This window comes from Ranitomeya imitator, chromosome 3 (assembly GCF_032444005.1).
Source record: "Ranitomeya imitator isolate aRanImi1 chromosome 3, aRanImi1.pri, whole genome shotgun sequence".
Taxonomy (NCBI): Eukaryota; Metazoa; Chordata; class Amphibia; order Anura; family Dendrobatidae; genus Ranitomeya; species Ranitomeya imitator.
Window position 1 is genome coordinate 290452090 of NC_091284.1, and position 11769 is coordinate 290463858.

Sequence of the window (11769 nt, forward strand, 5' to 3'; positions counted from 1 at the left end):
TTCTTTTTTCCCTCTATTGAGAAGCATTAGTACTTTGGGCCTCCAGTACTGTTATGAACAGGTAATTCAGAACCACAATGGGTCTAGTGGTTAAGAGCACACAAGGTGACCTGACAGTTACCAATAACAAGGACGAGCTCTGAGACGTGGGAACTCTGCTGACCGCAATCCCTAATCCTATCATACCACACTAGAGGTAGCCGTGGAGCGCTCCTGTCCAGGCCTAGGCGCCTCGAGCACAGCCTGAGAAACTAGCTAGCCCTAAGAGAGAAAAATAAGCCTACCTTGCCTCAGAGAAATTCCCCAAAGGAAAAGGCAGCCCCCCACATATAATGACTGTGAGTTGAGATGAAAGTACAAACACAGAGATGAAATAGATTTTAGCAAAGTGAGGCCCGACTGACTGAACAGACCGAAGATAGGAAAGATTGCTTTGCGGTCAACACAAAACCCTACAAACAACCACGCAGAGGGTGCAAAAAGACCCTCCGCACCGACTAACGGTACGGAGGTACCCCCTCTGCGTCCCAGAGCTTCCAGCAAGCAAGAAAAACCAATATCGCAAGCTGGACAGAAAATATAGCAACAAAAGTAACACCAGCAAAACTTAGCTTATGCAGGAAAGACAGGCCACAGGAACGATCCAGGAGAGAGCAAGATCCACACTAGAACATTGACTGGAGGCCATGAGCAAAGCACTAGGTGGAGTTAAATAGAGCAGCACCTAACGACTTCACCACATCACCTGAGGAAGGAAACTTTGAAGCCGCAGTACCACTCACATCCACCAACGGAAGCTCATAGACAGAATCAGCCGAAGTACCACTTGTGACCACAGGAGGGAGCTCAACCACAGAATTCACAACAGGCAGTGTTCTGGATCACTGCGTTGAGAAACACGTGATGGTGTCTCCGCGGTATTGGATGTATTGATCTCCCCGAGATCATTCATCCTTATGTTTATAGTCCTTTTACTAGGCCCTGCTCCTAATAGCCAGTTTCCTACTCCACACTGATGAGGGGCAAATACCCCGAAACAGCTGTCAGGAGTGAGATTTTCTGGAGGAATCCAGACTCTTTTGCAGAGAATTCAGTTTTTTTTCTGTGGTAGTTTGTACCGACAGCTTTGAAGATGAGTTACGTGAAGAATACCATCCGAGTGACGTTGGAGCAATCTATCCGGGCAAGGAGCAGCGTGGTCTTTATCGTTCATGACTTTATTGAGGAAAAGGCTGGAGGAAAACGGGAGAACATCTATAGTATCAATGAGTTCCCTAATCAAGGTAACTACGATGTTACTTTTATGTCGGAGCATTATTGCCTGAATGTCTATGAGTGGTTTCGGAATCGTGCCGGAGATCCCTGTTTGAAGAGAGTCAAATGTGAACCACTGTTTGGTCTTCAGGAAAGGCAGGTGACTATCACTGTCTATAACCCCTTTATTGAACCTGCATTGTTGGAGAGCTTCCTCTCACAGTACTGTGACTTTGTTTCAAAGGGAGAGAAGCAAGTGAACTGCTTAGGAATCTTTAATTGTCGATACAAGTCTCGTGTAAGGTTCAGAAGAGATCCTGACAGTGTGGGTGGGTTCAGACACCCTCCGGCGAATTTTTCTGTGGCAGGGCATAGGGGTTTCCTCACGTACCCTGGGCAGCCTCTGTTTTGCAGGAGATGTTTCGCTTTTGGACATGTTCAGGCAGACTGCCAGAAGGGGCAGTGTTGCTGAAACTGCAAGGAGGAGGGGCATATGGCTGGTGATTGCCCGATGGCTAAGGCTAGGTTCACATTGCGTCAAGTACATGGCGTCAAACGGATGCGTTAAACGCATGTACAGAAACGGAGCAAAAATATGTGAAATTCGTCGTCACGGTAACGCTAGCGTTAACGCATGTGATCGCGTTTTTTCATTTTGATGTCCGTTTACGAAGTATCCGTTTGTCTGCGTTTGTCACTGTCAATAAAGTTGTTCTTTTTTTTTTTTTTTTTCCCTTTTGTCATTGTCGGGTGTGGGCACAGACTCATTCTCCATTTTGAAAGCATTGAGTGAACTTCTGCTAGCAAGATGTTTGTGTCTGAGCTCGTCAGATTTCGCTTGATGCGGTTGCGACTTCGGCAGAGAAAGCGTAGTTAGCAAAGGAGATATTGGATCCACGAAGTGAATTTCTTGCGGAGTACATATGGTGCCTTTCACACCCTGTATGTGCAGCTTCGGGATCATCCCTTCAAATTCCAACGCTATCTACGGATGTCCATTGAGACCTTTGATGTTCTGCTCTCACATGTGAAGGATGAGATACATCATCATCGCAGCACTTTTCGTGAAAGCATCAGTGCGGAGCAACGTTTAGTAGTGACTGTGAGGTAATTATACATTTTTTTTATCATTCTATTGACAAAGACTAGATCTCGGTATCGTGTGGCCTAATGTTCATTTTGCAATTGTATATTATATTGTCAACTAGCCTTTAGATGATCATTAAAATCCTAATTTTTTTTTTTTGTTTTTGAATGTCAACAGATATCTGGCTACCGGAGAAACTTTTGCGTCACTGCATTACCAGTTTCGACTTGGGAAGTCAACAATTTGTCAACTGGTTCGGGAAACTTGTGATGCCATTTGGAACAACTTGCAACCACTTGTGCTACCAACACCAACATCAGAAATGTGGCTAGCAATTTCCCAACAGTTCGAGGATGTGGCTAATTTCCCCAATTGTATTGGTGCCGTGGACGGAAAGCACATTCGGATTCAGAAACCTGCACATAGTGGTTCCCTCTACTATAACTATAAGAAATACTTTTCTATAGTATTGATGGCGATTGCGGATGCCAGGTACCGTTTTGTTGCTGTGGATATTGGAGCTTATGGCCGGACTAACGATTCCAGAGTATTCAGAGACTCCAACATGGGCCAATGTTTGTACAACCAAAGTTTAAACATACCGTCATCACGACCTCTTCCGGGGACCGAAGGCCCAAGTTTGCCCTATGTTTTAGTTGGTGATGAGGCCTTCCAACTAGGACAAAATCTCCTCAAGCCCTACTCAAGCCGTAGTCTAGACTCCAGCAGGCGCATTTTTAATTATCGCTTGAGCCGGGCTAGACGTTATGTGGAGTGTGCCTTTGGGATTTTGACATTAAAATGGCGGATTTTACTAACCTGCATGCAACTGCAACCAGACAATGTGGACCGTGTTGTGAAGGCATGCATCTGTCTGCACAATTTTGTGGCGAGACATGAACCCCAGTTGGTAGACCCCAATGATTGTGAGTCGAACCTCAGTAGCATTGAATCGACTACAGTTCGTTCTGCATCACAAATAATGAGGATTCGTGATCAATTTGCACACTACTTCACACATGAAGGCCAGGTTCCATGGCAAGACAGACACGTGTGAAAATAATTTAAAGTCTTCCTGATGTCGTGTTAAAAGTTACGTAGTGTAAAAAGTTATGTTGTTTAACCTGATGTCGTGTAAAAAGTTACGTAGTGTAAAAAGTTATGTTGTTTAACCTGATGTCGTGTAAAAAGTTACGTAGTGTAAAAAGTTATGTTGTTTAACCTGATGTCGTGTAAAAAGTTACGTAGTGTAAAAAGTTATGTTGTTTAACCTGATGTCGTGTAAAAAGTTACCTTATGTCGTGTAAAAAGTTAAAGTTAAAGTCATACAAGAATCTGAAATTTGAAACAGTTTACTAAATGTTTTTGTATTTTCCCAACAAACTGTTGGTACACAGGTGTAACATATGATATCCCATAGGGATGAAAAAAAAAAGGAAAATAGAAATTAACAACAAAACCCCCCCCAAAAAAAAAAATTCCAACGCGGTAATTGCACCTGGCTGTGGACAGTGAACTGTACTAAAGACTTTGGTACTGCACGGGAGTATTGTCTGCCCAACTATATGATGGACTACTACATTGTCTTTGAGGTTCCACGCTCGTTTCACCCCGGCCTCTATATTGAGGGTTGTAGGGCGGCATGTCCAGTCTTCTTCTTCCCGATGGAGCGGGTTCCTCGGTGCCCACAAATTCCTCTACAAGCTCGTTAAGTCTTTGTCGAAACATAAGGTTTCTATGTGCCGGGATATTTTGTACTACAGGCACATAGGATAATAAAAGTAGCTTCCACTCATTAGCAGAGTAGACAGACTCGCGTGCTTGCAGCTCGGTAATTTCTCGTCTCAGGTCTTTGAGCTCACTGCGACACATGTCCTCTACCCGTTGGAGTCCATCCACGATAATTGCATCTGCTTCATCTTTTTGAGATGCTCGCTTGCGTCCACGCTGTGATTGCAACCGGGCACTCACACCTGCAGCAACAGTGCTTCTATCCGCAGATCGTGGCTCGCTGATGCCAGACACATCTTCAGGTTGCGTTGGTTCCACTGAAGAAGGCTCAAGTTCCTCTGCTGGTCTAGGAGCAGCGGTACTGCATATCGTGCTGTAACCCAAAAACAAAAATTACTTATTTTCCTTTAAACAATTTAGTCTCGCACACAGACCTTCTTGTACTTACGAGCGCTGAGACACTGTTTTCTGAAGAAAGAGCAGTTGGTCATAATGCACATACGGTGTCACCCGTTTGCCACTTGATCCGCTTGGTGCATTCTGACTGTTCCGGTAGTCACGGACAAAGCGATCGCGGATGGACTTCCAACGGGTATGGACAGCATCGGCTTTAAATTTTAAAAAAAAAATATATATATATATAAAAATAGTAGATTGTGTTAAGATATAGGAAAAATTGTTCATAGTTTGCTACGATAGTTGATATATAAATAGTAGATAGATAGTTGTTAGATAAGAAATAGTGTAGAAATAGTGTATAGATAGATAGATATATAGTGTACAGATAGTTGATAATTGAGAGATAGATAGCAGACAACAAGTGGATAGGTTGATAGGATAGAAAATTTTTTTTTTTTTAAACATTTTCCGATGTTACGTCACCAATATTTACCAATTTTTTTCTTTGAGGTTGTCGACTTCTCCATGTATCGGGGATCAAAGTGACAGATTATTTGATCCCACAACTTCCGGTTCTTCACGATGTCATGGTGGGAGCTGTCGCTCTGGTCCCATATGGAGGGGTTGGCTTCCACAAGGTTAATAAGTGTCTCATTGTGGATAGTCAATGGCTCTTCGTCAACGACAATCCTTTTTTTTTTTGTCGCTGACTTGGACTATGTAAACACAAAACGTTATGTTGATAGTGTCAATTTCACTGGATGGCCATATTCATATATACAGAGATAGATAGATACATAGATATAGCAATATATAGATATATAGATAGATAGATAGATGTAGATAGATAGATATACATTGATAGATAGATAGATAGATAGATACATAGATATTGATAGATAGATATATAGATAGATAGATAGATACATAGATATTGATAGATAGATATATAGATAGATAGATACATAGATAGATAGATAGATATAGATTGATAGATAGATATTGATAGATAGATATATAGATAGATAGATACATAGATATAGATAGATAGATAGATAGATAGATAGATAGATACAAAGATATTGATAGATAGATATATAGATAGATACATAGATTTAGATAGATAGATATAGATAGATAGATACATAGATATTGATAGATAGATACATAGATATAGATAGACAAATAGATGGAGCGATAGATAGTTGATAGATAGTTTATAGGTATAGTAGATAGAAAGTGAATAGATAGATTGTTGGTAAATATTGGATAGAATATTTCTATTTTATATTTACCACTGGCAGTTGTGGCGACGACAGACGTCTAGGGACCTTTTTTCTTTTTTGTCCTCCTTGTGCCACAACCTATTGTGTATGTAAAATGTAAAAAAAAATATTTTAACATTAAATAATGTTAACATTCATTGGATCAATAAATTTATGCCTGAAAAATTCAACATGTGTGCTATGTACCTTTGTTGTTTTTGCGTGTTTTTTTGGGGGAGGTCTAACAGCCTCGGGCTCAGAAGACTCCTATTCACAATAAAACAATAAACAGGATTGTTATGCCTAGCTCAATACAATGGAGTTTCACACAACATGGTTTTTTAAAGTGCAAGCCTACCGACTCAGAAGAAAAAATCGCAGACACGCTGCTGCTGCTGACATCTGTATCCGACATCTGTGTGCAACAAAACAATACATTTTTAGTACACACACATCCGACGGACATTACAGACTCCCATGATGTATACAGAGATATATAATATATAGAAATGTACTTACAATTTAGCTACGGCAAAACACTCTGTCACGTGCAGGAGACTTTGTGTGAGTGGGATATTTTAATGGCCGAAGTCACATTTCCTGTCACATGACCACATGTGACCACCCTCAAACGCTATTAAAACGTGTGGTTCTATTTGGAAATTTTTCATGATTTGCGTCTGACTGCGTTTGCCATAGCCTTCTATGGCAGAATGAACGCTTCCGTTAGTAGTGCGTTAGCTTGGCCGGACCCGAAAACGCTGCAAGCCGCGTTGAAGGTCCGTCAGAAAAAAAACGTTATGTGACAAACGCATACCAATTTAGGGATGCGTCACGATGCGTCAGACAATGCAAGTCTATGGGCGCGTTAGTATGTGCGTTACATTGCGTTTTTACTACTTAAAAACGAGTCCGTTAGACGGACACACCTAGCGCAATGTGAACCCAGCCTTAGACCTGTGACGTGTGTGGTAGTGGTGACCACATGTATAAGGATTGTCCGTGGAGGGCGCCTAGATGCTCAGAGAGTGAATGGAGAGAGGAGGAGGAGAGAAGGAGGAGGCTGGCGATTATCAGAAAAGAATCTGAAAGAATGGAGAGAGAGGAAAGGAGGGAGAGGGAGAGGGAAAGACGCTCTGTGACTCCAGATGACATTGTGCTAGCACCCCGTGGTTCTATGAGTGATGCACAGAAGGAAGATAAGGAGTTTTGGTTGGTGGCAAAAAAAGTAGAGAAGGGGTTTAATAAGGAAGATCAGGAAGAAGATGAGGAAGAAGATGATGACTCTACTGTGCCTGAAATGTTTTCTCTTGAGGAAGCAATGGATGCAACGGAGGAAGACGTGCGCATTTCTGAAGCTGAGAGCCCTGTGCACCCCTCAGATCCTCAGAATATTGGAGGGCTTTCTTCAGATGAGGACAGGGGAGGGAATAAGTGTCAGAGGGAGGAGGATGGGGAAAGTGATGAGGCATGCAGTAGTATGCCTAAGAGGAAAATTGGGCCAGCTAAAAAAAAATGGAGTGAGCACGAAGGGGTTAGTGGTTCAGAGACTTGCTGTTCAGTCCGAATGGCAGAGGAGGACAATGGTGATACTGGGTAGAATGAAAGCTCAGTGGATCTGTTGTTTTTTTTTTCTCTCCTTTCTGTGAGTCTTGACCTTTGTCAAGGGCTTTTTGCGTAATGTGTGGTTTTGTGGTAATTTTTGCTTGTGTTTTTTGTTTTTATAGTATGGGTTTTTCTATAGTTTCTCAAAATGTGAGAATTTTTAAGAAAGCGAGGAGGAGAGCAGCAATTTTGGACTTTTTAGCTATGCAGAGTGCATCTATTTTTTGTTTGCAAGAATGTGGAATATGTTGGAATGTGAAATATGTTGGAATAGCGCTGCGGAATATGTTGGCGCTATATAAACAAAAATTATTATTATTATTATATTATTATAATGTGGGATTGTGGATGGTGTGAAAGGGGATGAGTGGTCTTATGGTGCGTCTGTATGGTCTGGTAGTGCAAATAATAGAAATGATGGTGTGGGTATTTTTGTTAAGGGGCAGGAGGTTGTTTTGAATAATTATTTGGTGGTGGAGGTGGGGAGGTGTATCTTAGCAAATTTTGAATATAAAAATGCTAAGTTTTGTGTTATCAATATTTATGCGTCAGTAGAAAAAAATGAGTGTAAGTTATTATTTGAAAAAGTGAAGCTTTTTGTTCCAGGAAGAGTGCCTGTGGTGATTGTGGGTGATATGAATTGTGATGTGGGGGGAGTGAATGTGGATGTGTCTAGAAAAGTTTTGGAGTAAAGGTACCGTCACACTAGACGATATCGCTAGCGATCCGTGACGTTGCAGCGTCCTGGCTAGCGATGACAGGCAGCAGCGATCAGGCCCCTGCTGTGCTGTCGCTGGTCGGGGAAGAAAGTCCAGAACTTTGTTTCGTCGCTGGACTCCCCGTAGACATCGCTGAATCGGCGTGTGTGACACCGATTCAGCGATGTCTTCGCTGGTAACCAGGGTAAACATCGGGTAACTAAGCGCAGGGCCGCGCTTAGTAACCCGATGTTTACCCTGGTTACCATCGTTAAAGTAAAAAAACAAACACTACATACTTACCTACCGCTGTCTGCTCCCGGCGCTCTGCTTCTCTGGTCTGGCTGTGAGCACAGCGGCCGGAAAGCAGAGCGGTGACGTCACCGCTCTGCTTTCCGGCTGCCCGGCGCTCACAGCCAGACCAGAGAAGCAGAGCTCCGAGGACAGACAGTGGTAGGTAATTATGTAGTGGTTGTTTTTTTACTTTTAGGATGGTAACCAGGGTAAACATCGGGTTACTAAGTGTGGCCCTGCGCTTAGTAACCCGATGTTTACCCTGGTTACCGGGGACCTCGGGATCGTTGGTCGCTGGAGAGCTGTCTGTGTGACAGCTCTCCAGCGACCAAACAGCGACGCTGCAGCGATCCAGATCGTTGTCGGTATCGCTGCAGCGTCGCTTAGTGTGACAGTACCTTTAGTTACTGACTTTGATTTGTGTGATATGCAGCGTGTGTGTAAGGTTAACCCTTTGTTAGATACTTTTTTTTCTGATAGTGGAAGAGCACAGTCCAGGTTGGATTATTGTTTTATTTCTAAAAATATTATTCCTGTTGGATATAAGCAGGATAGGGTCGTTTTTTCGGACCATGTTTGTGTGTTGCGCGAGTTAGATATTAATGTTAGTGGTGTGTTTGGAAAGGGTTTGTGGAAAGTAAATGTGAAATTGTTGGAAAATGAAGCTGTGAGGAAGGAGTATGTGAGAAAGTATGAACAGTGGTGTAAGAGTAAGTAAAATTTTGGGAATGTTTGTGAGTGGTGGGATTGGGTTAAGAGGCAGACAAAAAAGTTTTTTAAAAGTGTGGGGTATGAATTTGCGGCAATTAAGAGGGAAAAGTTTGTTAAGTTGAATGCCCGTTTATGTTTATTGTATAAATTGAGGGAAGGAGGAATGGAGGTGGAGGAGGGGATAAAAAAGGTTAAAAAAGAAATTAATGAGTTTTTGGAGGAGAAAGGGAAGAGTATTATTTTTAGGGCAAAAATTGATAGAATGGAGCAAGATGAAAGGTGTTCGAGGTTTTTCTTTAAAAAAGTTTTTGGGAAAAAGCAGAGTATGGGTGTTTTGAATGCAGTGGATGGAAGAGAGGTAAGTGGGGAGGATATGTGTGAACATGTGGCTAAGTTTTATGAGGAGCTGTATGCAGTGAAGTGGAGGGATGAGGCTTTGGAGGAGGATGTACTAAGTGTATTAGAAAATAAATTGAGTGAGATGGAGAGAGAGAGAGTGATGGGTAAGGTGACAGGTGATGAGGTATGGAAGGTAATGAATAGCGTGGCGTTAAATAAGACTCCAGGAGAGGATGGTCTTCCTATAGAGTTTTATAGGGTGATGTGGCATGTGATTGGTAAGGATTTTGTGGATATGTGTAAGTATATGTGTCCTAGTATGGAGGTGGCTGAGAGTATGCGTGCAGGGATGGTTGTGTTAATACCTAAAAAAGGAGATTTGAAGAGTTTAAAAAATTGGAGACCGATAACGTTGTTGAATTGCGATTATAAGATCTATGCGAAAGTAATGGCGAATAGGATGTGTGATGTGATAGAGAGTGTGATTGGGGATGAACAGTGTTGTGCGGTATGAGTCAGAAGAAGAGTGTATTTGTTTTGAGTTTGGACTTTGAAAAGGCGTATGATCAGTTAGCACATAGTTTTTTGTTCCGGGTATTATTGAGAATGGGGTTTCCGCCTGATTTTGTTTGGAGGGTGAGCAGCTTATATAAAGACATTTATAGTTGTGTTTTCATGAATGGTTATGTGGGTAGAAGAGTGAATGTTTTTTCAGGTGTGCAACAAGGTTGTCCTTTGTCTCCTGTGGTTTTTATTTGTGTGATTGAACTGTTGCTTTGTATGTTGAGGAAAGATAAAGTGATTAGAGGTGTACAAGTGCCAGGAGGTGGGGGGAGGGAATGGAAGGTTAGTGGTTATATGGATGACGTGTGTGTGTGTGTGTGTGTGTGTGTGTGTTGTGTGACTCAGAGTATTCTGTGAGGCGGGTGAAGTTATTAGTGTCTATTTTTTGTGGTGCGTCAGCATTTAAGGTGAATTGGGAGAAGAGTGAGTGTAAGGTTTTTGGGGGAGGGGTTTTAAGTAAGGATGTAGGAGTGAATGAGGTGACTGGGTCTATTAAGGTTTTGGGGGTGAAATTTTCAGAGAGTTTGGATGGGAAAGAAAGTTGGGATGATGCGAAGGGAAAGGTTGAGCGGAAGTTATGTTTTTGCAAGATGAGAAGTCTTTTGTTTTTTGGAAATATCTTAGTTATTAAAAGTGTGATTTTGCTTATTTTCTTATATATTGCAGTGGTCTTTCCGCCGGGGTATATGTGTATGAGGGGGTTAAATAGGATTCTGTTTGTGTTTTTGTGGAATTCTAGAATGGAGAGGGCTAGGAGGGAGGTTTTGGTGAAACGTTTAAAAAAAGGTGGGTTGGGTTTTCCAAACCTTGATGTGTTTTTTGGTGTAAATATTGTCGTTTTTGTGTTGAGGGTGATTAGAATGGATGGGAAGTTTTCTTGTCTGTGTAGGTTTTTGTTTGGGGCATATTTATTTCGTTTGAGGTGGTGAGAGAGGGATCTGAGGTATCCAGTTGCTTTTGACGTGCCTAGATGGTATGTGTGGGTTTATAAATTTTTGGTGAAGTATGAGTTGTGTGATGTGGATGTTAGGTTGTTGAGTAATAAGAAGGCTTACGTTTATAGTCCTTTTACTAGGCACTGCTCTTAATAGCCAGTTTCCTACTCCACACTGATGAGGGGCAAATACCCCGAAACAGTTGTCTGTGGAAGGATACCATGTTTTGACATAGGTGGTTTTCCTTTTTGGATGCTGCCCTTCCCGTGGTTGTTTCTTCCCGGTGAAAGACCTGGCTATTTATTGCTTGCGTTGAGAAACACAAGATGGTGTCTCCGCGGCTCTTCTACATGCATTTGCATATTTCCCATAAGGGATGGGGGCAGTGTTCTGGATCACTGCATTGAGAAACATGTGATGGTGTCTCCGCGGTGTTGGATGTTTTGTTCTCCCTGAGGTCTTCTATCCGTATGTTTATGAACCACAACTTAGGCCCAGTGTCTATAACAACGCAATCTAAGTGGCAGAAAGTGGCTGGCTGATATGCGACAAACTAACAGGACAGAAATATATCTACTTTGTGAGAATTTGAATCTCCCTCTTTTTTTGGGAGACTGAACCAAAACTTGGGCCCGGTGTATATAACAACGCAATCTAAGTGGCAGAAAGTGTCTGGCTGATATACAACAAACTATCAGGACAGTAGTATATCCACTTTGTGAGAATTTGAATCTCACTTTTTTTGGGGGGAGACTGAACCAAAACTCAGGCCCACTGTATAAAGCAACACAATGTAAGTGGCAGAAAGTGGCTGGAAGATATATGAAAAAATACAAGGACAGTAGTACAATTTCAATCTCCCTACAATGATCTCAGGAAAAGTATGG

The 11769-nt window shown here is 42.0% G+C and overlaps 2 protein-coding genes across 3 annotated transcripts; one reads left to right on the forward strand and one right to left on the reverse strand.

Moving 5' to 3' along the window:
• The first annotated feature begins 2210 nt into the window (after positions 1–2210).
• On the forward strand, positions 2211–4153 carry LOC138669786 (uncharacterized). The gene is made up of 2 exons (XM_069756516.1): positions 2211–2361; positions 2519–4153. The coding sequence occupies exons 1-2, from the start codon at positions 2246–2248 to the stop codon at positions 3396–3398; spliced, it is 996 nt and encodes a 331-aa protein (XP_069612617.1). The 5' UTR covers positions 2211–2245; the 3' UTR covers positions 3399–4153.
• Positions 4154–4499: 346 nt separating this feature from the next.
• LOC138669787 (uncharacterized) lies at positions 4500–6685 on the reverse strand. 2 transcript variants are annotated; one of them, XM_069756518.1, is made up of 6 exons: positions 6256–6685; positions 6095–6151; positions 5944–6003; positions 5767–5835; positions 4965–5187; positions 4500–4680 (listed from the first exon to the last, which is right to left on the reverse strand). In XM_069756518.1, exons 2-6 carry the CDS (start codon positions 6149–6151, stop codon positions 4517–4519), a joined length of 573 nt encoding a protein of 190 aa, XP_069612619.1. In that variant the 5' UTR covers positions 6256–6685; the 3' UTR covers positions 4500–4516. The 2 variants fall into 2 exon arrangements, with proteins under 2 accessions (XP_069612619.1, XP_069612618.1); XM_069756517.1 differs by having other exon boundaries at positions 6095–6685.
• Between the last annotated feature and the right edge of the window lie 5084 nt (positions 6686–11769).

Excerpts from the sequence above, each read along its gene's own strand:
- LOC138669786 (XM_069756516.1), top strand. The coding sequence starts at position 2,246 with ATGTCCATTGAGACCTTTGATGTTCTGCTCTCACATGTGAAGGATGAG. Across the intron at positions 2,362-2,518 it reads CGTTTAGTAGTGACTGTGAG|ATATCTGGCTACCGGAGAAA; the intron begins GTAATTATACAT and ends GAATGTCAACAG.
- LOC138669787 (XM_069756517.1), bottom strand. The coding sequence starts at position 6,202 with ATGTCCGTCGGATGTGTGTGTACTAAAAATGTATTGTTTTGTTGCACA. Across the intron at positions 5,836-5,943 it reads AACACGCAAAAACAACAAAG|GTTGTGGCACAAGGAGGACA; the intron begins GTACATAGCACA and ends CATACACAATAG. Across the intron at positions 5,188-5,766 it reads CGTCGCCACAACTGCCAGTG|TCCAAGTCAGCGACAAAAAA; the intron begins GTAAATATAAAA and ends GTGTTTACATAG.